Source organism: Chiloscyllium punctatum, chromosome 7 (genome assembly GCF_047496795.1).
Source record: "Chiloscyllium punctatum isolate Juve2018m chromosome 7, sChiPun1.3, whole genome shotgun sequence".
Taxonomy (NCBI): domain Eukaryota; kingdom Metazoa; phylum Chordata; class Chondrichthyes; order Orectolobiformes; family Hemiscylliidae; genus Chiloscyllium; species Chiloscyllium punctatum.
Genome location: NC_092745.1, coordinates 133,369,571 through 133,397,296, shown reverse-complemented (window position 1 = coordinate 133,397,296; position 27,726 = coordinate 133,369,571). Strand labels below are relative to the sequence as shown.

The 27,726-nt window shown below is 50.1% G+C and overlaps 2 protein-coding genes across 5 annotated transcripts in view; one reads left to right on the top strand and one right to left on the bottom strand.

The window, feature by feature from the left end:
* Positions 1-258: 258 nt before the first annotated feature.
* Positions 259-27,450, bottom strand: fpgt (fucose-1-phosphate guanylyltransferase). 4 transcript variants are annotated; one of them, XM_072574887.1, is made up of 4 exons: positions 27,094-27,450; positions 9,316-9,478; positions 6,201-6,293; positions 259-3,318 (listed from the first exon to the last, which is right to left on the bottom strand). In XM_072574887.1, exons 1-4 carry the CDS (start codon positions 27,445-27,447, stop codon positions 1,877-1,879), a joined length of 2,052 nt encoding a protein of 683 aa, XP_072430988.1. In that variant the 5' UTR covers positions 27,448-27,450; the 3' UTR covers positions 259-1,876. The 4 variants fall into 4 exon arrangements, with proteins under 4 accessions (XP_072430988.1, XP_072430990.1, XP_072430989.1 ...); XM_072574889.1 differs by having other exon boundaries at positions 27,101-27,219; XM_072574888.1 differs by having other exon boundaries at positions 9,316-9,483; positions 27,094-27,218.
* LOC140480160 (leucine-rich repeat and IQ domain-containing protein 3-like) overlaps positions 27,445-27,726 on the top strand; it is a 41,436-nt gene continuing 41,154 nt past the window's right edge. The window contains exon 1 of the mRNA XM_072574892.1: positions 27,445-27,469. Within this exon, the coding sequence (XP_072430993.1) occupies positions 27,446-27,469 (24 nt within the window). The 5' untranslated portion in view covers position 27,445. The remainder of the gene's footprint in view (positions 27,470-27,726) is intronic.

Genomic DNA, 27,726 nt, shown 5'->3' with positions numbered 1-27,726 from the left:
AGAGATGAAACAAATTATATCAGAGCCAGCAATATGGGTGAGTGTGAGAGAAGGGAGTAACAAAAAAATGGCAGCTCTGGGATGGAATGGAAAGCAGAAATGTAGGCGAAAGTGAAGGTTTGACTGACTATTCCAGCTATCTGAATGATCGTGTTATAGCCCAGTGAGGTGAGATTTTCACTGTGCTTTGTGACAAAGAGAAAATGAGTGACTAAAACCAGCCAGACACAAACTCAAAACAAAAATATCAAAACCAAATTTTAATTTATCAATTTTATTTTATAAATTCTAATAAAATCAAAGCATGATATAGCACAAGAGGCCAATCATACTGTTGTGCTTGTGCTAGCTTGTTTAATCAGTCCCACTCCCTACCTCTTTCTCCACAGTCCTGCAATTTTATCTTTTCAGGTATTTTATCCAATTTCCTTAGATGGATTCTAAATCATAACTCACCGCATTATCTGAATCTGTGTTTGCAGATTACTAACATTCTGGTCAGTGGGAACAATTTCTCTTTATTCATCCGTGGAAACTCCCCTAAATCCTGAGAATATTCAATCGATCATGGGACAATCAAACTGGGCCCCCCTTCCCGCCACCCTTACATGATGGATAGAACCTGTAACAAATTGTTAATTATTGACTAAACTACCTGCAATCCTGCATTTCTCATTGTTAATGTACATAGCCTGCACATCCAATGGGCAATTTAGCATGGCCAATTCACCTAACCTGTACATCTTTGGTCTGTTGGGAGGAAACCCACATTGAAAAGGGGAGAATGTGCAAACTGCACAGTCACCCAAGGGTAAAGTTGAAGTGGGTCCCTGGTGCCGTGAGGCAGCAGAGCTGACCACTGAACCACTACGCCACCCAGGACTGCAGTAGTTCAAGAAGGCAACTCATCAATATCTTCTCAATGGCAACTAGGGATGGGCAATAAATACTGGACCAGCCAGTGACACACCTATGCCATGGAAGAATTTAAGAAAAAGATCACACTAACTGGTGCATTAGCTTGGCGAGTAAGTGACTGCAATGTGAAGTATATGTGTATTGAACCATTTGTTATCTGACGGTTGCCTTGATGCTGTAGAATTAATTTGCATTTGCTTTTTACACAGTTGGACGATTGGGAATCAGCTCTGCTTTGTTTTTCAGCACTCACTGTAAACAGACCTGAAGGGAGATGAACTTGAGAACTGACAAATCAATGTTAATTGGTTGAAATTACTTTTTAAAAGGGACTGCAAATGTGAAAAACAACTTCCCAATAATCAAAGCCCGTCATCCCTACTCCCATTCTGGTAAACCTACTCTACCCCATTTCCAAACATTTTGAGATCCTTCTCAAAGTCTGGCCCAGAAGTGCACAAAATCCTCCTAAGGAGGCTCTAACAGTGATTTGTACAATCTCTTGAATTCTGTACTCTCTCTTTCTAATAATAAACGAAACTATTCCATATACTTGTTAAAGAGTTTATCCCATCACCAAAGGTTTTTTGTAGATAGAGCCCAAGTTTTCTCTGTTCCTGCAATTTCTTTAAAATTGCATCATTCACTTTGTTGCCAAATCTATATTCAAATGATGCCTGGCGTATTCATGTTCATGTTCAGAGGGAAAAGATAAAATACGCTGAATTTAGAAAAAGGTCACTCAGGATAGTGACGAGTTATTCATTATCCTCCACCTGACATTGTTTTGTCTCACCCTATCAGCACTGCACCCACTAAGCTGCACAGACACAGCTGCTCCAAGGGCCTACACATGGTAAATGGCTAGCCAATGCCATTCACAACACTGACTTCCTCTTCCACAAGTTGATGCCTATTTTGCAATGGAGTAAAACAAGAAAATCACCATATAAATGAATTATAAAGCCTGATTTGAGTTTTTGCCAGCAAGTCTCCTCTGATGAATTTCTTCAGTCAGCTGCTTTCTGAAACCCAGCATGCTCATCACATCCTTGCGCTGGAGTATTTCTTCGATGGAAAGTAACTGGACATCATCTGCCAACTGAAGGACTGATTTTCCCCGCAAGGCTTCAAACATCTCCAGCACCGCGGTCGCCGAGTCTTCCGCTGTTGTGCGTGGGCCGGGGAAGATCCTGGCATTCCACAGGCTAGGGCGGAATTTCCCACTGCCGGAGAATAGATCCTGGGAGAGCTTCAGGCCAAGGTACATGGTAGCCTCTTCAAAATTGATGCCCAGAAACTGCAGCTGGTGAATCTCCAACAGGGATGAGACCATACACTTGAGATTGTCTCCAGTTCCAAAGATCACGGTGGCAAAGCCCTCTGGGACGCAGAGTGTGTGCAGGATGATGTCTGGGGGTATCATGGTATTCGCCTTGATGCAGCAGCCACTAATAATGCTGTTGGCACCCACACAAGTGCCCTGCCCCAGCCGGGAATACTCAATGATACTACCAGGAGACACATCACAGTTCGTTCCTACCAGGCTCTCGATGATGCACGGAACTTGTCCATAATCCTCAGAGCAGGACTGACCAATTCCAGTGGACTCAGACAGCAGCCCCAACTGATTTCTCAGGGTGCTATCTGCTGTCAGGTGGTGGAGATATTCCTGGGTGGTGCCCAGGTGATAGAATTTGGAATTGTTCAACATAGCTACATTGAGTGGAGTCCCCTGGAGACGAGAGAAGATTTTCTGCCGAACTGCCACCAGTTGCTGTTTCTCCTGGCTGACATTAGCTGTATTTTTAGTGTATTCTGGCGTGGCCTGTGGCCCCAATGCTTGCAGAAAGTCACCATATGCATCAATCTCACACCCGAGGGTGCCAATTTCTCCAAGGATCACCAGCAACTGCTTAGCTGTTTGACGGTCAAAGTAATAGATGCTATCTGTGTAGACAAAGCCCACATCCTCAGTACCTCCGCCACTTCTGACACAATGGCTAGCTTTGCAGATAGCTCCTGCCTTCTGCATCGTTTCCACACTGGGCTTGTGAAGGAAGCGATAGCATGCTTTATATTCCAGCTCTTTCTGTACAGCCTCCATCTGACCACGCTCCAGCACAAAGACACCATGTGTAGTGCCAATGGACAAGGAGGAAGGATGAGCAAGGGCAGTGAAACCAGGTCTGTCAAAGCATATGACTTCAGTGTCACCCAGACTATAAAGCTCTATGTCATCGGCACAGCTCACCAGAACCCCAGGCTTCATGTGAGTGGGGAAGTCGATATACATTGCAAGCTTGAGTTCCAACATTTGATAAACAGGGTTGCCCAGAGGAAGGGTGGTAAAAATCTTTCCCAGTGCACTGGCACTCAACAAACGCTGGCTGTAACCTCCTACAATGAAAAAAAGGAAAAAAAATCACAGCGACAAACATGTATTAAAAATGGATTTATGGACCACATTCACTGTCTTTTCAAATCCCGCCATAGTCACACTCTTCCCCATCCATCTCACCCCCTCCAGCTCTTACACCCCCTCCCTATCTCTGTAACCTCATCCAGCTCTTACACCCCCTCCCTATCTCTGTAACCCCCTCCAGCCCCTACACCCCCTCCCTATCTCTGTAACCTCATCCAGCTCTTACACCCCCTCCCTATCTCTGTAACCTCATCCAGCTCTTACACCCCCTCCCTATCTCTGTAACCTCATCCAGCTCTTACACCCCCTCCCTATCTCTGTAACCTCATCCAGCTCTTACACCCCCTCCCTATCTCTGTAACCCCCTCCAGCCCCTACACCCCCTCCCTATCTCTGTAACCTCATCCAGCCCCTACACCCCCTCCCTATCTCTGTAACCTCATCCAGCCCCTACACCCCCTCCCTATCTCTGTAACCTCATCCAGCCCCTACACCCCCTCCCTATCTCTGTAACCCCCTCCAGCCCCTACACCCCCTCCCTATCTCTGTAACCCCCTCCAGCCCCTACACCCCCTCCCTATCTGTGTAACCCCCTCCAGCCCCTACACCCCCTCCCTATCTCTGTAACCTCATCCAGCCCCTACACCCCCTCCCTATCTCTGTAACCTCATCCAGCCCCTACACCCCCTCCCTATCTCTGTAACCCCCTCCAGCCCCTACACCCCCTCCCTATCTCTGTAACCCCCTCCAGCCCCTACACCCCCTCCCTATCTCTGTAACCCCCTCCAGCCCCTACACCCCCTCCCTATCTCTGTAACCCCCTCCAGCCCCTACACCCCCTCCCTATCTCTGTAACCTCATCCAGCTCTTATACCCCCCTCCCTATCTCTGTAACCTCCTCCAGCCCCTACACCCCCTCCCTATCTCTGTAACCCCCTCCAGCCCCTACACCCCCTCCCTATCTCTGTAACCTCATCCAGCTCTTACACCCCCTCCCTATCTCTGTAACCTCATCCAGCTCTTATACCCCCCTCCCTATCTCTGTAACCTCATCCAGCTCTTACACCCCCTCCCTATCTCTGTAACCCCCTCCAGCTCTTATACCCCCCTCCCTATCTCTGTTACCTCATCCAGCTCTTACACCCCCTCCCTATCTCTGTAACCTCATCCAGCCCCTACACTCCTGAACGGTCTCTAAACATCTATTGTGCATTCTGAATATTTATCACCACATTATCAGCACCTGTGCCTTCATGGGCAGCCCTCCTTAAACCCTTCAGTTTAATACACTCTTTACCTTGCTAAGCAGGTTTTCAGTCACCAGATTCAATGCTAAATTTGAACTAAATTATACATTTATGGGCCTTGGAACATTTCAATGTTTTTAAAACAGTAAATAAATGCAAGTTTGTAGATCAGCATTTGAAACATCCTTCAACATGCTCATTATTATTTCAGCGATTTATTTTTACACCTATTACATTGCAATTCAGCCTCTGGACTGTGAATATGTTTCTTGAATAAAATACCACGATTATAATCATGGACTTCATGCTTGGAGTTTTTGTAACCAGAGTGTTCAGATTCCAAGTAATTGCCAAAAGAACTAAGCACAAAAGCTGGATAAATACTTGAAGGCAAACATTTGCAGGAGATGGAGAGACAGAAGTGGTGCAATGAGACTCATAATTCCCTTCATAGGCACGATGGGTCAAAAGGCCTTCGACAGCCCTTTAACCAGCACAACTCTCAGTACTGACACTTTGACAGTGCGGCACTCCCTCAGTCCTGACGCTGGGTTGTTGAGGCACTTTCTCTGTATTGCTTGAGGAGTAGCAGCTGGAAAGGAGACTCAAGTGTCTGGACTGCAACTTGAACCCATAGCGTTCTGACTCAAGAGATGTTTGTACGATTTGTTATGAAGGTGTAGATATGTACTATACCTTTAAAAAAGTTGAAAAGCTAGCAAGGACTGACAAAGCACAGAAAGTCCTGAACAACTGTAACACTCGGGAAACAAATAGCTGCAGCTGAGTTGCTATGAAACAAAAAGGCAAATTAAATTCGGCCAAATCAAGTTTAAATTATGCCTCAAGTTACCAAAATTCAATCAAATTTGAATTTAGTATTTTGATAATATTAAAACCAATGGAACAAGCCAATGTTCTGAGGTGTAAAACCGGGCATTTTGAACAGTTGGAGGGAGTCACCAACAAGTACAGACTGCTAGTTGAAGAGCTCTCTGAAAGGTACTTGGTCTGTAAGAAGTTTGTGCAGCAGAACATCGAAGCTGACCTAGAGATAAACCTACAGAGGAAAAACTACAAAGGAGAATTGACAAAGCTGATTGGTTTTGAACAATTTTTTTGTAAGTCTTAATCGGGGTTTTATCGGACTAATATTGTAGAGTGGGAGGTAAAAGATAGATTTAAGAGAAAGGAATTTCAAATAGTTGTTGGTTTTAATATTCTCTGTTGGACCTATTAGAATAAAATTGTTAATTTTTACTTTAAGTAGTGACCTTTGGGATAGCTCTTTGCCTTTCGAAATTTAACAGATTACGGCATTACATGAAATTTCTATGTGCGGCTGGTTTAAATTAGCAGAGGGATTTACCCAGTGTTGTAACATACCCACTGAGCCAAGGCTGGCTCCTGGCTTGCAGAATAGCTTCTCTAAATAACTGGATATTTTGTAGACTTTAGAATTGCATGATCCATACCCAGGACAGTAGGCTGTCTGGGAATCCATGACTGTAAACTGAAGTACTGATCTCTGTTCCAAGTTATCTTATTTTTCCCAACACAATTTATATAATCCCCTTTTTAATTCACACAAAAAGACTTTCCGTATTTACCAGCATGAAGTAAAAGAATGGTGAAGTTATCCAACTTGTCTGCATAGAGTTCCTCTAATCGATGAAGAGCAAGGAGTGTTGACCCTCCGTTTCCTGTGCAAAATACATACTTATAAATAACTTTCCTTCAAATAAAACCCAAATATTGCGGATGCCGGAAATCTGAAACATATGTAGAAAATGCTGAAGCATGTAAGGCAGAATCTGTGGACAGAAAATCAGAGTTAATGCTCTGAGGCCTGAAGTTCTGTAAAAGCTCCTAGTGGGCTTGAAATGCTAACTACGTTCTTTTGAACATTTTTACATTGAGAATTAATGGCTCAGAGATTAGACAAACGTGGCATATTGACTTTGTCCACTCTTTAATATTCCATACACTACCAAGGGAAGAACAGGCTTGATTTACAAACCTATTCTCTGATTGGACAGTTTCATTGTCAAATTAACGTGGCCATTCTTTGACAGAACTATTCCATTTATGTGAAGAACAGAAGGTGGACATTTCACCCATCAAATGCATGCTAGCTCAGTGTAGAGCAATTCAGTTAACTGGCCTCAAAGCATATAGCTTTGCAAATTTAGTTTGTTCAAACTCCCATTCAATTTCCTTTTAAAATCATTGATTCCTTCCTCTTCCACCATACACACTGGCACTGGGTTCCAGGCCATTACCACCTACTGCTTAAAATCATTCCTCCTGTCACTGCGCAGCACCTATTTGCCTATTACTTGCCCAAATCCTAAACTTGAGTTTATAATGCCTTCCCTATCCCATCTACCAAAACACATCAGTTCACATTTCTCTGTTTCTCTGATCTACCCATTTATTCTAGCCCATGTTGTGTTGCAGGCAACTCATCCCATTCTGTGCAATGCCAAATATAAGGGAGCACAGACCTGCCTTAGACAGGTAAAACCTAGGTTCACCTGATTGATTCCTGGCACTAGAGGGTTGGCTTAGGAGGAGAGGCTGCGTTCTCTGGAATATAGAAAATTAAAAGGTGATCTCATGGAATCATTTAAGAATATGAAAGGAAATGACGAGAGGTTGTTTCCACAGGCTACAGGGATCATAGATTCAGGAAAAAGTGCCATAGAAAATAGGAGTATAGTTGGAGATGCGGCCATTTGTGCATGCTCTGCTCTTTGGAAGCCGTTTCAGACTGAGATGCAAATTTCTTTTCATAGAGGGGTTGTGAATCAGAGAAGCATCTCAGTTGTTGGGTATTTTCAACATCTGAGATCACAGGTTTTTGGATTTTAACAAAGTCAAGGAATATGAGGGCAAAGCTGGAAAGTGGATTTGAAGCTGAAGATCAGCCACCATTTTACTGTCGGCAAATGGGTTAGTCCGGATCTACCTTCTTATGTTTTTACGACCTCTCCAGCTTGTTCCTCTATGACACTGCAAATTAGTTCACTTCGATTTTACAGGTCCAATTTCCTTTTGAATGTAACTATAGAATCTAATTCCATTTTATTTCCAGAAAGGACAAGCCAAACAGAGAACAGCCAGGGAATTCCTAGAGGCATGGCACTCATCCACAGATTCAATCAATAAGCACATCGACCTGGACCCAATATACCGGCCACTGCAACGGACAGCTGGAACTGACAACCGGAAGCGGCAGATTCAAACCACAACAAATGGCGGAGGAAACATCACAGAAGTGCTTCACAGGAGGCTCCCAAGCTCTGAGGGTGTCACCTAGACAGGGGACGAAACATCTGCAACACAAATTTCCAGCTCGGCGAACAGAACCACAACAGAAAGTACAATTCAGATGTTAAAATGCTCTTCGGGAGGGATGTTCTACCATGTGGTTCTTTTAGCCAATATTATTAACTTAGACATACTTGCCAGAGGAAACATTTTCTTCATGTAATCACTCCATCATTGGCAGTCACACTTTCCCTTGCCTAGGCAGTAAACTGTGGAATTCCCTCCTATAATTTCTCCACCTCTCCTTCTTCTTTTGAAGATGCACCTTAAAACCTACCTACTTGGCCAAGTTTTTGGTTGCATGTGGTTCCATGTCACACTTTGTTTTCTAATGCTGTTCTGAAGCACTCTGGAACATTGTAATTAGTTAAGATGCTATATAAATACAACTTGTTGTTCCTGCTCTTTTAGGAGAGACCAAAACTGTGTGCCATAAATAAAACGATGATTAATAAATAAATAGGAAATTCAGGAGAAATGTTTTCTTTACCCAGACAGTGGTGAGAATGTGCAACTTTTTGCATTGAATATAGGAGCTCGGAGGTCATGTTGTGGATGTATAAAACCATTGTTTGGGCCACATTTGGAATAGTACATTCAATTCTGGTGTCTCTGCTATAGGAAGAATGTTGTTACAGTAGAAAGGGTTCAGAAAAGATTTACAAGGATGTTGCCAGGGTTGGAGGGTTTGAGCTATAGGGAGAGGCTGAACAGGCTGGGGCTGTTTTCCTTTGAGTGGAGTTGAGAGGCGATCTCATAGAGGTTTATAACATCATGAGGGGCATGGATAGGGTGAATAGTCAAGGTCTTTGCCCCAGGGTAGGGGAGTCCAAAACTAGAGGGCATAGGTTTAAGGTGAGAGAGGAAAGATTTAATAAGGACTTAAGGGGCAACTTTTTCACACAGCGAGTGGTTCATGTATGGAATGAACTGTCAGAGGAAGTGGTGGAGGCTAGTACAACTACAACATTTAAAAGGCATCTGGCTGGGTATATGAATAGGAAGGGTTTAGAGGGATATGGGCTAAATGCTAGTAAATCTGGTGGGCATGGACGGGTTAGACAGAAGGGTCTGTTTCTATGCTGTAGATGTCCATGAATCCAATACTCTAACTCAGTACCACAGGGGAGCAGTTGATGTCAATAGTTGTACTGAACAACCTATTTCTGTGCTATAAATATTATGTAGTTCTATGGGATAACAATCTAAGCTTCTCCAGTCTCACCACATTAAGAGAAGGCCCCCATCTAACAAATCCTCTCCAAGAACTTTGAACCTTTTTTGAAAGCATAGTGCCCAGAACTTTGTACAATACACTCATTGAGGGTGAACTATTGATTGCTAACAGTTTAGCATAACACCCTTGGTCATCTTTTTGTACCGAGGTCTTACCAATTTTTGGCCCAATAGGATCAGCAAAAACATGATAGTGCACACCAAGGGGAAGCTCGCTCTGCCTGAGCTTGCTGCGGATCTGACGCTCGAACACCTGCTCTTGCTTTTCATCAGCAGCTGTAATCACCACAATGTCCCAGAACTCACCAGGAGTCACCTCCTTTCCTTTGGAAAAAGGTAAATGTAAACCATCAGGGGAAAGTTACAGGGAAGCAAGAACACATAGGGCAGTGATTTAGCAGTAACCTGTCAATTGCCAGAAATCAAGACAAACAAATTAGCAACCAGGAAAGTCAATCTAACTCTCTGCATCACAGCGTTCTACAATTTCTCTCTTTAAATAACAGTAAGTGCTAACCTAGCCAGTGACACCCATATCTAAGGAATGAATGCCTTTGAATACATTACAGAATGTCTTTGGAAAATCCAAGTGCACCATATTGTTAGGTTCCCTTTACCCATTCTATTTGTTCCTTAGAGTTATTGAGTAACAGAGTTCTTTTCTTTAATTCATGCATAGCTTGTGGACACAGTTAGCTGGGCCAGCATTTATTGCCCATCTCTAATTGCCCAGAGAGTAATTAATAGTCAGCCACATTGCTGTGGATCTGGAGTCACAAGTAGACTAGACCGATAAGGATGGCAGTTTCCTTCTCTAAAGGACATTAGTAAATCAAGCGGGCTTTTCCAACAATCATACACTCTTAATTCAACATTTTACCAAAGTTAAATTGCACCATTACCATAACAGAATTCAAACCCAGGTCTCTGGATTAATAGTCTAGCACTAATACCACAAGGGCATCACCTGCCCTGTCACACAGAAAAGAGAACAGCACAGAAAAAGACCCTTCTGCCCATTGAGTCTGTGCCAGTCAAAAACAAACACCTAACTATTCTAATCACATTTTACAGCACTTGGCCCATATGTCTTGGCACAGCAAATGTATATCTAAATATTTCTTAAACTTTATGAGGATTTCTGCCTCCACCAGCCTCACAGGCACCATCACAGATTCCCACCAGTCTCTGAGTGAAGAGCAGTTTCCTCACATCCCCTCTAAACCTTTACCTTAAATCTATGTCTGGTCATTGATCCCTCCATCAAGAGGAAAGGTTTCTACCTGTCTACCCTATTTATGCCCCTTATAAGTTTATACATCTCAATCATGTTCCCCCCTCACCCTAATCTCCATTACTTCAAGGAAAACACCCCCAGTCAATCCAATCTCTCTTTTTCACTAAAGCTCACCAGTCTAGCAAACATCCTAGTAACTATCCTCTTCAGTGCAATTACATCCCTCCTATTATGTGGATTCCAGAACCACACTCAATACTCTTTCCAACTACCTTTCAGTAACCAAACCAAATTTTCACAGAGTGCCAGCATACCTTCCTGCTCTTAAACTCTATGCTTGGCTCATAAAGATAAGTCTCTCATATGCCTTCCTAATCACTTTATCCAGTGGTTACTTATCCATTACTTTGAGAGACCGGTGGACATACATACCAATATCCCTCTGATACTCAGTCCTTCCCAGAGTCTTACCATTCATTGTGTATTCCCTTGCCTTGTTTGTCCTGCCCAAGTGTATGACATTATGTTTATCTGGATTGACCTTGCTCAAAAATTTCTAATAAATCTGTGAACACACAATTTCTCTTTATTAAAACAATGGCTTAAAACTCATAAAGGTGGATAAATCCTGTGAAGCCCAAAATTTTGCAGGAAACTAGGCAAGTGATTGTTGGGCCCCTTGCAAAGATATTTGTATCATCGACACACACAGGGCATTGGTGAGGTCACTTATGGAATACTACATTCAGTTCTGATCTCCCTGCTATAGGAAAGATGTTGTGGAACCTGAAAGGGTTCAGAAAAGATTTACAAGGATGTTACCAAGATTGGAATGTTTGAGATAAAGGGAGAGGCTGAATAAGTGAAGGTTCTTTTCCCTTGGAGCATCAGAGGCTGAGGGATGACCTTATTGAGAGCGGCGGGAGCTGGGTGAATGTTCAGGCAGAGCGCAAAGCCAGTCGGGAAGGTAAGTGATTGCTATTAGAGTGGATGTGTTCTAAACCCCAGGTCTTACAAGGTAGGGTCTCCCTCCCTCCCTCCTCCTCTAACCTAAATTAAGAGTCCACAGACTTGCCACAAAAAGAGGGTCTAAGGAAGTTTGGATCGAAGAGTGAGGCTTCAGCTCAGGAGTCTTTGACAAGGAGGTGAGTGAAGTGATTACGCCACAGTTGAAGAGGGTGAACACATGACTGCCCAGCTGGTTCAGTGCGCTACGTGCTTGATGTGGGAGGTCAACAACTCTGGTGTGTCTGGCTCGTATATGTGTGGAAAGTGTGCGCACATTCAGCTATTGACCGAGCATACTGCAGCGCTGATGAAAGAACTCGAGGACCTTAGGCTCATCCGAGAGAACGAGATCTTTCTGGACAAGACCTTCAGTGAGGTTATTACACCAATCGTACCAGAAGAGAGCAGAAGAGAGCAGACGATGAGGAAGGCAGAGAGGAGACAGATGCAAGAGACCCCGGGAGAAGTACCTGTCAGGAACAAGTTGAAGCCTTTGGAAACAGTAGAGACTGATGACACTGCCAGTTCGCAAGGCGGCCAGGTCTATCAAACAAAAGTTGGCGTAGAGGCAGAGCAGAAGAGTCGGACATCGCACAGAGCCGTGGTAATAGGGGACTCCATCGTGAGAGGAACAGACTGGGATTTTTGTGGCAGCAGGCGGGACTTAAGGATGGTGTGTTGCCTTCCTCGTGCCAGGGTGAAAGACATCATGGACAGAGTGCAGGAAATCCTCAAGGACGAGGGTGAAGAGCCAGAGGGGTTGGTACATGTCGGCACAAATGATGTCGGGAAGAAGAGGAGGAACATACTACAGCGGGACTTCGGAGAACTAGGAAGAAGGCTGAAAAGCAGGACGTCCAAGGTGGTTATCTCCGGTTTGCTTCCAGGGCAGGTGTGGCCAGAAACAGGGAGATAATGGACTTGAATGTGTGGCTGGGGAACTGGTGCAGGAAGCAAGGATTTAAGTTCTTGGATCACTGGGGTATATTTTGTAGTAAGCATAAAGTCTACAAGAGAGACAGTTTGTACCTTAATAGGTTAGGGACCAGAATTCTGGCAGGCAGGTTTTCTACTGCAACACCACTACATTTAAACTAAGTAGCAGGGGGGGGACACAAACTGGATGTTTAAGAAGGAAATTGAAGGGAAAGTTAGAACAAGAGAAGTCAAGAAAAACAACTGTATCAATGAGGCAGAAAACTCGGAAAGGGATCATGCTGTAAGGTTGAGTGAAATAGGGGTTGATGGGAAGGGTGAGGGCAGTAACAAATTAAAAATACTATACATGAACGCACGAAGCATTAGACATAAGATGGATGAGCTTGAGGCTCTTTTGGAAATTGGCAGATATGATTTTGTGGGGATAACTGAGACGTGGCTTCATGGGGACAGGGCCTGGGAAATGAATATTCAAGGCTACACGTGCTATCGTAAGGACAGGCTGACGGGCAGAGGGGGTGGGGTGGCCATGTTGGTAAGGGAGGATATTCAGTCCCTTGCGCGGGGGGACCTAGAGTGAGGGGATGTGGAGTCAGTGTGGATAGAGCTGCGAAATACTAAGGGTAAAAAGACCCTCTTGGGAGTCATCTACAGGCCCCCAAACAGTAGTCTGGATGTCGGATGTAAGTTGAATCAGGAGCTGAAATTGGCCTGTCGCAAAGATGTTACTACAGTTTTTATGGGGGATTTCAGCATGCAGGTAGACTGGGAGAATCAGGATGGTATTGGACCTCAAGTAAGAGACTTTGTGGAGTGCCTCAGAGATGGATTCTTAGAGCAGCTGATGCTGGAGCCAACCAGAGAGAAGGCAATTCTGGATCTGGTATTGTGTAACGAACCAGAATTAGTCAGAGACCTCATAGTGAAGGAGCCATTGGGAAGTAGTGACCATAATACATTAAGCTTCAATCTGCAATTTGAGAGGGAGAGGGTACAGTCGGAAGTGACAGTACTTCTGTTGAATAAAGGGAACTATGGAGCTATGAGGGAGGAGCTGGCCAAAGTTCAATGGTGCAATACCTTAGCAGGGATGACAGTGGAGGAACAATGGCGGATATTTCTGTGTATAATGCAGAAGATGCAGGATCAGTTCATTCCTCAAAGGAAGAAAGATCCCAGGAGGAGGCATGGGTGGCCGTGACTGACGAGGGAAGTTAAGAAACATATAAAATTAAAAGAGAAAAAGTATAACATAGCAAAGATAAGTGGGAAAACTGAGGAATGGGAAGCGTTTAAAGAGCAAGAGGATTACTAAGAAGGGAATATGCAGAGGAAAAATGAGGTACGAAGGTAAACTGGCCAATAATATAAAGGTGGATAGTAAAAGCTTTTTTAGGTATGTGCAAGGCAAAAAAATGGTTAGGACTAACATTGGGCCCTTGAGGACAGAAATACGGGAATATATTACGGGGAACAAAGAAATGGCAGAAGAATTAAAATGGGTACTTCAGATCTGTGTTCACTGGGGAAGACACAAGCAATCTCCCTGAGGTAACAGTGGCTGAAGGACCTGAACTTAAGGGAATTTATATTTGCAAGGAATTGGTGTTGGACAGACTGTTAGGTCTGAAGGTTGATAAGTCCCCGGGGCCTGATGGTCTATATCCCAGCGTACTGAAGGAGGTGGCTCGAGAAATCGTGGATGCGTTGGTGATTATTTTCCAGAGTTCGATAGATTCGCGGTCGGTTCATGGGGATTGGAGGGTGGCTAATGTTATACCACTTTTTAAAAAAGGTGTGAGAGAGAAAGCAGGAAATTATAGACCAGTTAGTCTGACCTCAGTGGTGGGAAAGATGCTGGAGTCTATTATAAAGGATGAAATTACGGCACATCTGGATAGTAGTAACAGGACAGGACAGAGTCAGCATGGATTTATGAAGGGGAAATCATGCTTGACTAATCTTCTTGAATTTTTTGAGGATGTAACTCTGAAGATGGACGAGGGAGATCCAGTAGATGGAGTGTACCTGGACTTTCAGAAAGCTTTTGATAAAGTCCAAAATTAGGGCGCATGGTATTGGGGGCAAAGTACTAACTTGGATTGAAAGTTGGTTGGCTGATAGGAAACAAAGAGCAGTGATAAACGGCTCCATTTCGGAATGGCAGGCAGTGACCAGTGCGGTACTGCAGGGATCAGTGCTGGAACCGCAGCTTTTTACAATATATGTTAATGTTATAGAAGATGGTATCAGCAATAACATTAGTAAATTTGCTGATGATACAAAGCTGGGTGGCAGGGTGAAATGTGATGAGGATGTTAGGGGATTACAGGGTGACCTGGACAAGTTAGGTGAGTGGGCAGATGCATGGCAGATGCAGTTTAATGTGGATAAATGTATGGTTATCCACTTTGGTGGCAAGAACAGGAAGGCAGATTACTACCTCAATGGAATCAATTTTGGTAAAGGGGCAGTACAGAGAGATCTGGGTGTTCTTGTACACCAGTCAATGAAGGCAAGCATGCAGGTACAGCAGGTCGTGAAGAAGGCTAATAGCATGCTGGCCTTCATAACAAGAGGGATTGAGTATAGAAGCAAAGAGGTGCTTCTGCAGCTGTACAGGGCCCTGATGAGACCACACCTGGAGTACTGTGTGCAGTTGTGGTCTCCAAATTTGAGGAAAGACATTCTGGCTATTGAGGGAGTGCAGCGTAGGTTCACGAGGTCAATTCCTGGAATGGCGGGATTACCTTACACTGAAAGACTGAAGCGACTGGGTTTGTTTACCCTTGAGTTTAGAAGGCTGAGAGGGGATCTGATTGAGACATATAAGATTATTAAAGGATTGGACACTCTTGAGGCAGGAAACATGTTTCCGCTGATGGGTGAGTGCCGAACCAGAGGACACAGTTTAAAAATATGGGGTAGACCATTTAGGACAGAGATGAGGAGAAACGTCTTCACCCAGAGAGTGGTGGCTGTGTGGAATGCTCTGCCCCAGAGAGCAGTGGAGGCCCAGAGTCTGGATTCATTTAAGAAAGAGTTGGCTAGAGCTCTCAAAGATAGTGGGATCAAGGGTTATGGAGATAAGCCAGGAAGAGGATACTGATTAGGAATGATCAGCCATGATCATATTGAATGGTGGTGCAGGCTCGAAGGGCTGAATGGCCTACTCCTGCACCTATTGTCTATTGTCTATAAAATCATGAAGTGTATAAGTAGGGTGAATAGCCAAGATCTTTTTCTCAGGGTAGGGGAATCCAAAAGTAGAGAGCACAGCTTGAAGGAGAGAGAAAAGTTTTAAAAGGGACCTGAGAGGCAATATTTTCATGCCGAGAGTGGTGCATATATGAAACGAGCTGTCAGGGTAAGTGGTGAAGGCAGGTACAATTACAACATTTAAAGGGCATCTGGATGGCGACAGGAATAGGAAGAGTTTAGAGGGATATGTGCCAAAAGCTAGCAAATGGGAATAGATTAATTTAGGATATCTGGTTGGCATGGACGAGTTGGATTGAAGTGTCTGTTTATACAACCATGTATCTGCCCGATTGCATTAGGACTTTTAGAAAATCATGTCACTATTTTCTTAATAATGGATTCTGACATTTGGTGTTATATTTGTGATTTTCCAATCTAGTGTGGCCATTCCTGAACCTAGAGAATTTGGGAAGATCACAACCAATGCACCTGCCATCTCTGCAGATGTTTATTTTAGACTTTGGGGTGGAGGCTATCATGCCCTGAGATTTGTCAACTTTTCGTTCTAATAACTTTCTTAGCTTGTTTTTAATTTTCTCCCCTCTGACCAATGACTAATATTTATAGTGTTGAGTGTTTTCTTTTTCAACGTGAAACTCTCCTGAACTTTCTTTGCGAGCAATGGATGATGTATCCTTAGCAAAGTCTTTTGTTCTCAAAAGAAAAGAACATCTCTTTGCTGAAATTTATGAAATCTTATTGAAATGAAATCTTATCGGACCCAAGTATGACCTTCGCAGAGTCATTAAGACACACAAAGACCAATACCGATCCAAACTAGAGACCCAGACAGACATCCGGCAACTATGGCAAGGACTGAAAAACATCACAGATTCGAAAAAGAGACGGTGCAAGACAGCAGACGGTGACATATCCCTCCCAGATCCTGTCAACTCCTTTTATGCTCACTTTGAGCAGAGTTTCAGCGGAGAGGGAACACCAACTCCGACAAGTCCGGACGAACCTATCCCAACAGTCACAGCATCAGAGGTCAGATCAGTTTTCCTTTGTGTGAATCCAAGGAAAGCATGGGACCAGACGGAGTACCAGGCTGTGCACTCAGAGCATGCGCAGATCAACTGGCAGAGGTCTTCTCGGACATCTCCAACCTCTCCCTGCAGCAGGCCACTCTCCCTGCCTGTTTCAAGAGGGCCAACATCATCCCTGTGCCTAAGAAGGCTCATGCAGCATGTCTGAATGACTGTCGCCCAGTGGCCCTAACTTCAGTGGTCATGAAGTTCTTTGAAAGGCTGATCATGGCATTAATCACCTCCAGACTTCCCACCATTCTTGACCCATTCCAATTTGCCTATCAGACCAACAGATCCACGTCAGATGCCATATCACTTGTCCTTCACTCCTCCCGAGAACATCTTGACACCAAGAACAGCTACATAAGAATCCTACCCATTGACGAGAGTTCAGACTTCAACACTATTATCCCCTCGAGACTGATTACTAAACTTAGTGATCTCGGACTAAACCCACTCTCTGCAACTGGATCCTCAGTTTCCTGACCCACAGGCCACAATCAGTGAAGATTGGGGACAATATTTCATCCTCATTAACACTCAACACTGGAGCCCCCCAGGGGTGTGTACTCAGCCCCATACTGTACTCACTGTATACCCATGACTGCATTGCCAAACACCAGACTAACACCATTTACAGGTTCGCTGATGACACCACCATAGTCGGTCAAATCTCTAAATTTCTTTTACAGTTCCAGCATTGCGTCCTGCATCTGTGTAGGTGAGGGGAACTATGGAGTGGGAGAGGGGCCAGTTGGAAGCAAGGAGGTAGGAGAAATTGTGAGAGAGGATGGAAAGGGGAGAAGAGTGGGTAGAGAAGGATGGGAGTTGTGGCAGTGGGGTGAGAGGGTAGAAGGTAGAAGGGTAGAGATGTGACGGGATGATGGTGTGGGGGTTAGAAGGGAATCAGGATGGGGGTGTTCTGGGAGGCATGTGTGGAGATGCTCGGGGTAGTAGGGGTGAGGGTTAGGAGGGATTCAGGGTAGGGATGTTCGGAGGTGGGATGTGCTTGTGTGGTGATATTCCAAGGAGGTACTGGGGAAAGGGGACGTTGGTGGGGGCAAACAGGGTGATGGTGTTCAGGAAGGGCTATGTTTTAGGGGTGACAGTGTTGGCGGAGGGGGTATGTTTCAGGGGTGATGGTGTTGGGGAAGGGGGAATGTTTCGGGGATGATGGAGCTGGGGAAGGGAGCTGCTCAGGGTGATGGTGTTGAGGAAGGGTTGTGTTTTGGGGACACAGTGTGGGGGAGTGGGCATGTTTTGGGATGACGGTGTTGGGGGAGGCATGTGTTTTGGGGGTGACGGTGATGGGGGAGGGGTGTGTTTTGTGGGTAACGGTGTTGGGGGAGGGGTATGTTTTGGGGTGACGGCGTTGGGGCAGGGGTGTGTTTTGGGGGTGACGGTGTCGGGGAGGGGTGTGTTTTGGGGGTGATGGTGCTGGGGGAGGGATATGTTTTAGGGGTGACGGTGTTGGGGGAGGGAGTATGTTTTGCAGGGGACGGTGCTGGGGGAGGGGTATGTTTGGCAGGGGACAGTGGTGGGGGAGGGGTATTTTTTGTGGGTACAGTGTAGGGGGAGGGATGTGTTTTGGGGGTGATGGTGTTGAGAGAGGGGTGTGTTTTGGGGGTGACGGTGCTGGGGGTGTGTGTTTTGGGGATGACGGTGTTGTGGGAGAGGTGTTTTGGGGGGGATGGTGTTGGGGGAGAGGTGTGATTTGGGGGTGACGGTGCTGGGGGAGGGGTGTGTTTTGGGGGGGACGGTGTTGGGGGAGGGGTGTGTTTTGGGGGGGACGGTGCTGGGGGAGGGGTGTGTTTTGGGGATGACGGTGTTGTGGGAGAGGTGTGTTTTGGGGGGATGGTGTTGGGGGAGGGGTGTGTTTTGGGGGTGACAGTGTTGGGGAAGGGGTGTGGTTTGGGGGGGATGGTGTTGGGGGAGGGGTGTGTTTTGTGGGTGACGGTGTTGGGGGAGGGGTGTGATTTGGGGGTGACGGTGCTGGGGGAGGGGTGTGTTTTGGGGGTGACGGTGTTGGGGGAGGGGTGTGTTTTGGGGGGGATGGTGTTGGGGGAGGGGTGTGTCTTGGGGGTGACGGTGTTGGGAGAGGGGTGTGTTTTGGGGGTGACGGTGCTTGGTGAGGGCTGTGTTTTGGGGTGACTGTGCTGGGGGTGACGGTGCTGGGGGAGGGATATGTTTTGGGGTGACAGAATGGCAGGCAGTGACCAGAGGGGTACTGCAGGGATCAGTACTGGGACCACAGCTTTTTACAATATATTTTAATGATATAGATGAAGATATTGAAAGTAATATTAGCAAATTTGCTGATGACACAATGCTGGGTGTCAGGGTGAAATGTGAGGACGAAGTTAGGAGAATACAGGGTGACCTGGACAGGCTAGGTGAGTGGTCAGATTCATGGCAGATGCAGTTTAATGTGGATAAATGTGTGGTTATCCACTTTGGTGGCAGGAACAGGAAGTCAGATTACTACCTAAATGGAGTCAAGTTAGGTAAAGGGGCAGTACAACGAGATCTACGTGTTCTTGTACATCAGTCAATGAAAGCAAGCATGCAGATACAGCATACAGTGAAGAAAGCTAATAGCATGCTGGCCTTCATAACAAGAGGGATTGAGTAGACAATCGGTGCAGGAGTAGGCCATTCAGCCCTTCGAGCCTACACCACCATTCATTATGATCATGGCTGATCATCCTTAATCAGTATCCTGTTCCTGCCTTATCTCCATAACCCTTGATTCTACTATCCTTGAGAGCTCTATCCAACTCTTTCTTAAACGAATCCAGAGACTGGGCCTCCACTGCTCTCTGGGGCACAGCATTCCATACAGCCACCACTCTCTGGGTGAAGACGCTTCTCCTCATCTCTATCCTAAATGGTCTACCCCGTATTTTTAAACTGTGTCCTCTGGTTCGGCACTCACCCATCAGCGGAAACATGTTTCCTGCCTCCAGAGTGTCCGATCCTTTAATAATCTTATATGTCTCAATCAGATCCCCTCTCAGTCTTCTAAACTCAAGGATATACTTGGATGCTACCTGAACTGCTGTGCTCTTCCAGCACCACTAATCCAGAATCAAGGGTATACAAGCCCAGTCGCTCCAGTCTTTCAGTGTAAGGTAATCCCGCCATTCCAGGAATTGACCTCGTGAACCTACGCTGCACTCTCTCAATAGCCAGAATGCCTTTCCTCAAACTTGGAGACCAGAACTGCACACAGTACTCCAGGTGTGGTCTTACCAGGGCACTGTACAGCTGCAGAAGAACCTCTTTGCTTCTATACTCAATCCCTCTTGTTATGAAGGCCAGCATGCTATTAGCCTTCTTCACAACCTGCTGTGCCTACATGCTTATCTTCATTGACTGGTGTACAAGGACACCCAGATCTCTGTACTGCCCCTTTACCTAAATTGATTCCATTTAGGTCGTAACCTGCCTTCATGTTCTAGAAGCATAGAGTATAGAAGCAAAGAGGTTCTTCTGCAGCTGTACAGGACCCTGGTGAGACCGCACCTGGAATATTGTGTGTAGTTTTGGTCTCCAAATTTGAGGAAAGACGTTCCGGCTATTGAGGGAATGCAGCAGAGGTTCACGACGTCAATTCCTGGAATGGCAGGACTATCTTACGCTGAAAGATTGGAGGGACTGGGCTTGTATACCCTTGAGTTTAGAAGACTGAGAGGGGATCTGATTGAGACATATAAGATTATTAAAGGATTGGACAGTCTGGAGGCAGGAAACATGTTTCCGCTGATGGGTGAGTCCCGAACGAGAGGACACAGTTTAAAAATAAGGGGTCGGCCATTTAGAACAGAGTTGAGGAGAAGCTTCTTCACCCAGAGAGTGGTGGGTGTATGGAATGCTCTGCCCCAGAAGGCAGTGGAGGCCAAGTCTCTGGATACTTTCAAGAAAGAGTTGGATAGACCTCTTAAGGATAGTGGAATCAAGGCTTATGGGGATAAGGCAGGAACAGGATACTGATTGAGGATGATCAGCCACAATCATAATGAATGGTAGGTGCACGCTCAAAGGGCAGAATGACCTATTCTTGCATCTACTGCCTATTGCTGGGGGATGGTGTGTGTTTTGGGGGTGACGGTGCTGGGGGAGGGTGTGTGTTTTGGGGGTGACGGTGTTGGGGGAGGGGTGTGTTTTGGGGGTGATGGTGTTGGAGGAGGAGTGTGTTTTGGGGGTGACGGTGCTGGAGAGGGGTGTGTTTTGGGGGTGACGGTGTTGGGGGAGGGGTGTGTTTTGGGGGTGACGGTGCTGGGGAGGGGTCTGTTTTGGGGGTGACAGTGCTGGGGGACGGGTGTGTTTTAGGGGTGACGGTGCTGGGGGACGGGTGTGTTTTAGGGGTAATGGTGTTGGGGGAGGGGTGTGTTTTGGGGGTGACAGTGCTGGGGGAGGGGTGTGATTTGGAGGTGACGGTGTTGGGGGAGGGGAGTGTCTATTTTGAGGGTAAAGGTGCTGAGGGAAGGGTGTGTTTTGGGTGTGACGGTGTTGGGGGAGGGGTGTGTTTTGGGGATGACGGTGCTGGGGGAGGGGTGTGATGTGGGGGTGACAGTGTTGGGAGAGGGGTGTGTTTTGGGGATGACGGTGCTGGGGGAGGGGTGTGATGTGGGGGTGACAGTGTTGGGAGAGGGGTGTGTTTTGGGGGTGACAGTGTTGGGGGTGGGGTGTATTTTGGGGTGACGGTGTTGGGGGAGGGGTGTGTATGTTTTGGGGGTGACGGTGTTGGGGGAGGGGTGTGTTTTGGGGTTGATGGTGTTGGGAGAGGGGTGTGTTTTGGGGGCGACGGTGTTGGAGATGGGGTGTGATTTGGGGTTGACGGTGTTGGGGGAGCGGTGTGTTTTGGGGTGACGGTGTTGGGGGAGAGGTGTGTTTTGGGGGTGACAGTGTTGGGGGTGGGGTGTGATGTGGGGGTGATGGTGACGGTGATGGTGTTGGGGAGGGGCGTGTTTTGGGTGTGACGGTGTTGGGGGTGGGGCGCGTTTTGGGTGTGACGGTGCTGGGGGAGCGGTGTGATGTGGGGGTGGCGGTGTTGGGGGAGGGGTGTGTTTTGGGGGTGACGGTATTGGGGGTGGGGTGTGATGTGGGGGTGGCGGTGTTGGGGGAGGGGTGTGTTTTGAGGGTGACGGTGTTGGTGGAGGGGTGTGTTTGGGGGAGGGGTGTGTTTGGGGGGTGACGGTGCTGGGGGAGGGGTGTGTGTTGGGGGTGACGGTGTTGGGGCAGGGGTGTGTTTTGGGGGTGACGGTGTTGGGGGAGGGGTGTCTGTTGGGGGTGACGGTGTTGGGGGAAGGGGTGTGTTTTGGGGGTGACGGTGTTGGTGGAGGGGTGTGTTTGGGGGGTGACGGTGCTGGGGGAGGGGTGTGTGTTGGGGGTGACGGTGTTGGTGGAGGGGTGTGTTTGGGGGGTGACGGTGCTGGGGGAGGGGTGTGTTTTGGGGGGTGACGGTGTTGGGGGAGGGGTGTGTGTGGGGGGTGACGGTGTTGGGGGAGGGGTGTGTTTTGGGGCTGACGGTGTTGGGGGAGGGGTGTGTTTGGGGGGTGACGGTGTTGGGGGAGGGGTGTGTTTTGGGGGGTGACGGTGTTGGGGGAGGGGTGTGTTTTGGGGGGTGACGGTGCTGGGGGAGGGGTGTGTTTTTGGGGGTGACAGTGCTGGGGGAGGGGTGTGTTTTGGTGGGTTACGGTGTTGGGGGAGGGGTGTGTTTTGGGGGTGACGGTGTTGGGGGAGGGGTGTGCTTGGGGGGTGACGGTGCTGGGGGAGGGGTGTGTGTTGGGGTGACGGTGTTGGGGGAGGGGTGTGTGTTTTGGGGTGACGGTGTTGGGGGAGGGGTGTGTTTTGGGGTGACGGTGCTGGGGGAGGGGTGTGTGTTTTGGGGTGACGTGCTGGGGGAGGGGTGTGTGTGGGGGGTGACGGTGTTGGGGGTGGGGTGTGTTGGGGGAGGGGTGTGTTTTGGGGGGTGACGGTGCTGGGGGAGGGGTGTGTTGGGGGAGGGGTGTGTTTTGGGGGGTGACGGTGCTGGGGGAGGGGTGTGACGGTGTTGGGGGAGGGGTGTGTTTTGGGGGGTGACGGTGTTGGGGGAGGGGTGTGTTTTGGGGGTGACGGTGTTGGGGGAGGGGTGTGTTTTGGCGTGACGGTGTTGGGGGAGGGGTGTGTGTTTTGGCGTGACGGTGTTGGGGGAGGGGTGTGTTTTGGGGTGACGGTGCTGGGGGAGGGGTGTGTGTTTTGGGGTGGGGTGCTGGGGGAGGGGTGTGTTTGGGGGGTGACGGTGTTGGGGAAGGGGTGTGATTTGGGGGTGACGGTGTTGGGGGAGGTGTGTCTGTTGGGGGTGACGGTGTTGGGGGAGGGGTGTGTTTTGGGGGTGACGGTGTTGGGGGAGGGGTGTGTTTTGGGGGTGACGGTGTTGGGGGAGGGGTGTCTGTTGGGGGTGACGGTGTTGGGGGAGGGGTGTGTTTGGGGGGTGACGGTGTTGGGGGAGGGGTGTGTTTTGGGGGATGACGGTGCTGGGGGAGGGGTGTGTTTTGGGGGGTGACGGTGCTGGGGAGGGGTGTGTTTTGGGGGGTGACGGTGTTGGGGGAGGGGTGTGTTTTGGGGGTGACGGTGTTGGGGGAGGGGTGTGTTTTGGGGGGTGACGGTGTTGGGGGAGGGGTGTGTTTTGGGGGGTGACGGTGTTGGGGGAGGGGTGTGTTTTGGGGGGTGACGGTGTTGGGGGAGGGGTGTGTTTTGGGGGGTGACGGTGTTGGGGGAGGGGTGTGTGTTGGGGGAGGGGTGTGTGTTGGGGGAGGGGTGTGTGTTGGGGAGGGGTGTGTGTTGGGGTGTGACGGTGTTGGGGGAGGGGTGTGTTTTGGGGGGTGACGGTGTTGGGGGAGGGGTGTGTTTTGGGGGGTGACGGTGTTGGGGGAGGGGTGTCTGTTGGGCGAGGGGTGTCTGTTGGGGGTGACGGTGTTGGGGGAGGGGTGTGTTTTGGGGGTGACGGTGTTGGGGGAGGGGTGTCTGTTGGGGGTGACGGTGTTGGGGGAGGGGTGTGTTTTGGGGGTGACGGTGTTGGGGGAGGGGTGTCTGTTGGGGGTGACGGTGTTGGGGGAGGGGTGTGTGTTGGGGGTGACGGTGTTGGTGGAGGGGTGTGTTTGGGGGGTGACGGTGCTGGGGGAGGGGTGTGTGTTGGGCGTGACGGTGTTGTGGCAGGGGTGTGTTTTGGGGGTGACGGTGTTGGGGGAGGGGTGTCTGTTGGGGGTGACGGTGTTGGGGGAGGGGTGTGTTTTGGGGGTGACGGTGATGGTGGAGGGGTGTGTTTGGGGGAGGGGTGTGTTTGGGGGGTGACGGTGCTGGGGGAGGGGTGTGTGTTGGGGGTGACGGTGTTGGTGGAGGGGTGTGTTTGGGGGGTGACGGTGCTGGGGGAGGGGTGTGTTTTGGGGGGTGACGGTGTTGGGGGAGGGGTGTGTTTTGGGGGTGACGGTGTTGGGGGAGGGGTGTGTTTGGGGGGTGACGGTGTTGGGGGAGGGGTGTGTTTTGGGGGGTGACGGTGCTGGGGGAGGGGTGTGTTTTGGGGGGTGACGGTGCTGGGGGAGGGGTGTGTTTTGGGGGGTGACGGTGTTGGGGGAGGGGTGTGTTTTGGGGGTGACGGTGTTGGGGGAGGGGTGTGATGTGGGGGAGGGGTGTGTTTGGGGGGTGACGGTGCTGGGGAGGGGTGTGTGTTGGGGTGACGGTGTTGGGGGAGGGGTGTGTGTTTTGGGGTGGGGTGCTGGGGGAGGGGTGTGTGTGGGGGGTGACGGTGTTGGGGGAGGGGTGTGTTGGGGGAGGGGTGTGTTTTGGGGGGTGACGGTGCTGGGGGAGGGGTGTGTTTGGGGGGTGACGGTGCTGGGGGAGGGGTGTGTGTTGGGCGTGACGGTGTTGGGGCAGGGGTGTGTTTTGGGGGTGACGGTGTTGGGGGAGGGGTGTGTGTGGAGGGTGACGGTGTTGGGGGAGGGGTGTGTTTTGGGGGGTGACGGTGTTGGGGGAGGGGTGTGTTTTGGGGGTGACGGTGCTGGGGGAGGGGTGTGTTTTGGGGGTGACGGTGTTGGGGGAGGGGTGTGTTTGGGGGGTGACGGTGTTGGGGGAGGGGTGTGTTTGGGGGGTGACGGTGCTGGGGGAGGGGTGTGTTTTGGGGGGTGACGGTGCTGGGGGAGGGGTGTGTTTTGGGGGGTGACGGTGTTGGGGGAGGGGTGTGTTTTGGGGGTGACGGTGTTGGGGGAGGGGTGTGACGTGGGGGAGGGGTGTGTTTGGGGGGTGACGGTGCTGGGGGAGGGGTGTGTGTTGGGGTGACGGTGTTGGGGGAGGGATGTGTGTTTTGGGGTGACGGTGTTGGGGGAGGGGTGTGTTTTGGGGTGACGGTGCTGGGGAGGGGTGTGTGTTTTGGGGTGGGGTGCTGGGGGAGGGGTGTGTGTGGCGGGTGACGGTGTTGGGGGAGGGGTGTGTTGGGGGAGGGGTGTGTTTTGGGGGGTGACGGTGCTGGGGGAGGGGTGTGTTGGGGGAGGGGTGTGTTTTGGGGGGTGACGGTGCTGGGGGAGGGGTGTGACGGTGTTGGGGGAGGGGTGTGTTGGGGGAGGGGTGTGTTTTGTGGGGTGACGGTGTTGGGGGAGGGGTGTGTTTTGGGGGTGACGGTGTTGGGGGAGGGCTGTGTTTTGGGGGTGACGGTTTTGGGGGAGGGGTGTGTTTTGGGGGTGACGGTGTTGGGGGAGGGGTGTGTGTGGGGGGTGACGGTGTTGGGGGAGGGGTGTGTTTTGGGGTGACGGTGTTGGGGGAGGGGTGTGTTTTGGGGTGACGGTGTTGGGGGAGGGGTGTGTTTTGGGGTGACGGTGTTGGGGGAGGGGTGTGTGTGGGGGGTGACGGTGTTGGGGGAGGGGTGTGTTTTGGGGTGACGGTGTTGGGGGAGGGGTGTGTTTTGGGGTGACGGTGTTGGGGGAGGGGTGTGTTTTGGGGTGACGGTGCTGGGGGAGGGGTGTGTTTTGGGGTGACGGTGCTGGGGGAGGGGTGTGTGTGGGGGGTGACGGTGTTGGGGGAGGGGTGTGTTTGGGGGTGACGGTGCTGGGGGAGGGGTGTGTGTTTGGAGTGGGGTGCTGGGGGAGGGGTGTGTGTTGGGGGAGGGGTGTGTGTTGGGGGAGGGGTGTGTGTTTTGGGGTGACGGTGTTGGGGGAGGGGTGTGTGTTGGGGGAGGGGTGTTTTTTGGGGTGACGGTGCTGGGGGAGGGGTGTGTGTTGGGGGAGGGGTGTGTGTTGGGGAAGGGGTGTGTGTTTTGGGGTGACGGTGTTGGGGGAGGGGTGTGTTTTGGGGTGACGGTGCTGGGGGAGGGGTGTGTGTTTTGGGGTGGGGTGCTGGGGGAGGGGTGTGTTTTGGGGGGTGACGGTGCTGGGGGAGGGGTGTGTGTTTTGGGGTGGGGTGTGTTTTGGGGGGTGACGGTGTTGGGGGAGGGGTGTGATGTGGGGGAGGGGTGTGTTTGGGGGGTGACGGTGCTGGGGGAGGGGCGTGTGTTTTGGGGGGTGACGGTGCTGGGGGAGGGGTGTGTGTTTTGGAGTGGGGTGCTGGGGGAGGGGTGTGTGTTGGGGGAGGGGTGTGTGTTTTGGGGTGACGGTGTTGGGGGAGGGGTGTGTGTTGGGGGAGGGGTGTTTTTTGGGGTGACGGTGCTGGGGGAGGGGTGTGTGTTGGGGGAGGGGTGTGTGTTGGGGAAGGGGTGTGTGTTTTGGGGTGACGGTGTTGGGGGAGGGGTGTGTTTTGGGGTGACGGTGTTGGGGGAGGGGTGTGTTTTGGGGTGACGGTGCTGGGGGAGGGGTGTGTGTTTTGGGGTGGGGTGCTGGGGGAGGGGTGTGTGTTTTGGGGTGGGGTGTGTTTTGGGGGGTGACGGTGTTGGGGGAGGGGTGTGATGTGGGGGAGGGGTGTGTTTGGGGGGTGACGGTGCTGGGGGAGGGGTGTGTGTTTTGGGGGGTGACGGTGCTGGGGGAGGAGTGTCTGTTGGGGGTGACGGTGTTGGGGGAGGGGTGTGTGTTTTGGGGTGGGGTGCTGGGGGAGGGGTGTGTGTTTTGGGGGGTGACGGTGCTGGGGGAGGAGTGTCTGTTGGGGGTGACGGTGTTGGGGGAGGGGTGTGTGTTTTGGGGTGGGGTGCTGGGGGAGGGGTGTGTGTGGGGGGTGACGGTGCTGGGGGAGGGGTGTGTGTGGGGGGTGACGGTGCTGGGGGAGGGGTGTGTGTGGGGGGTGACGGTGTTGGGGGAGGGGTGTGTGTTTTGGGGTGGGGTGTTGGGGGAGGGGTGTGTGTGGGGGGTGACGGTGTTGGGGGAGGGGTGTGATGTGGGGGAGGGGTGTGTGTGGGGGGTGACGGTGTTGGGGGAGGGGTGTGATGTGGGGGAGGGGTGTGTGTTTTGGGGTGGGGTGTTGGGGGAGGGGTGTGTGTGGGGTGAGGGTCCGCGCTCCCACCTCGAACCTTCTGGAAGTCCCGCAGCCGCCTCTGCGTCGCGCTCCGCAACTTGTCCGCGTCATCCATTGTCCCAGGGTCACGGGGTCACTGCCGCGGGTGGAACCATCCACTCTGATTGGGGGGGGTGAGAGTGGAGATGTGCAAAAACTGAGTTTAATATAATAGGCGTCTCGACATCCAGAACAGGGAACATATAATCCAGCGAGTAAGCATGTTGAAATTCTCCATGTGCTCAGAGACTGTGTCGGTGATTGTAAACAGACGCTGCAGGACGGGGGTAGTGTGGTGATGGTTGATTCCACGCCTGCCCAGTACCGGCTCAGATTGTCCATAGCAACCGCGGGGTCAGACATGGCGGCGCCTCGGGAGCAGCCGGTGAGAAACAAGGCGAGTGTGGGGCAGTGACCCCGACACAAACTCCCCTACCGACCGCAGAGACATCCCCTCCCGAACCCCCGGCACGGAATCCTCCGATAGACACCTTCCCCCTTACCCAGTCCCTGGGATCCCCTGTCCCTGGGATCCCCTGTCCCTGGGGTTCTGGTTCTCTTGTTCGGGGATCTCACTGCGCGCAGATTCACTGTTGCACTCGTTCATTTCAGGTCGATTCCGCGTCAAAAATACTTAATGAG

Excerpts from the sequence above, each read along its gene's own strand:
- fpgt (XM_072574887.1), bottom strand. The coding sequence starts at position 27,447 with ATGTCTGACCCCGCGGTTGCTATGGACAATCTGAGCCGGTACTGGGCA. Across the intron at positions 6,294-9,315 it reads TCCTATTGGGCCAAAAATTG|GAAACGGAGGGTCAACACTC; the intron begins GTAAGACCTCGG and ends TATTTTGCACAG. Across the intron at positions 3,319-6,200 it reads CATTCTTTTACTTCATGCTG|GAGGTTACAGCCAGCGTTTG; the intron begins GTAAATACGGAA and ends TTTTCATTGTAG.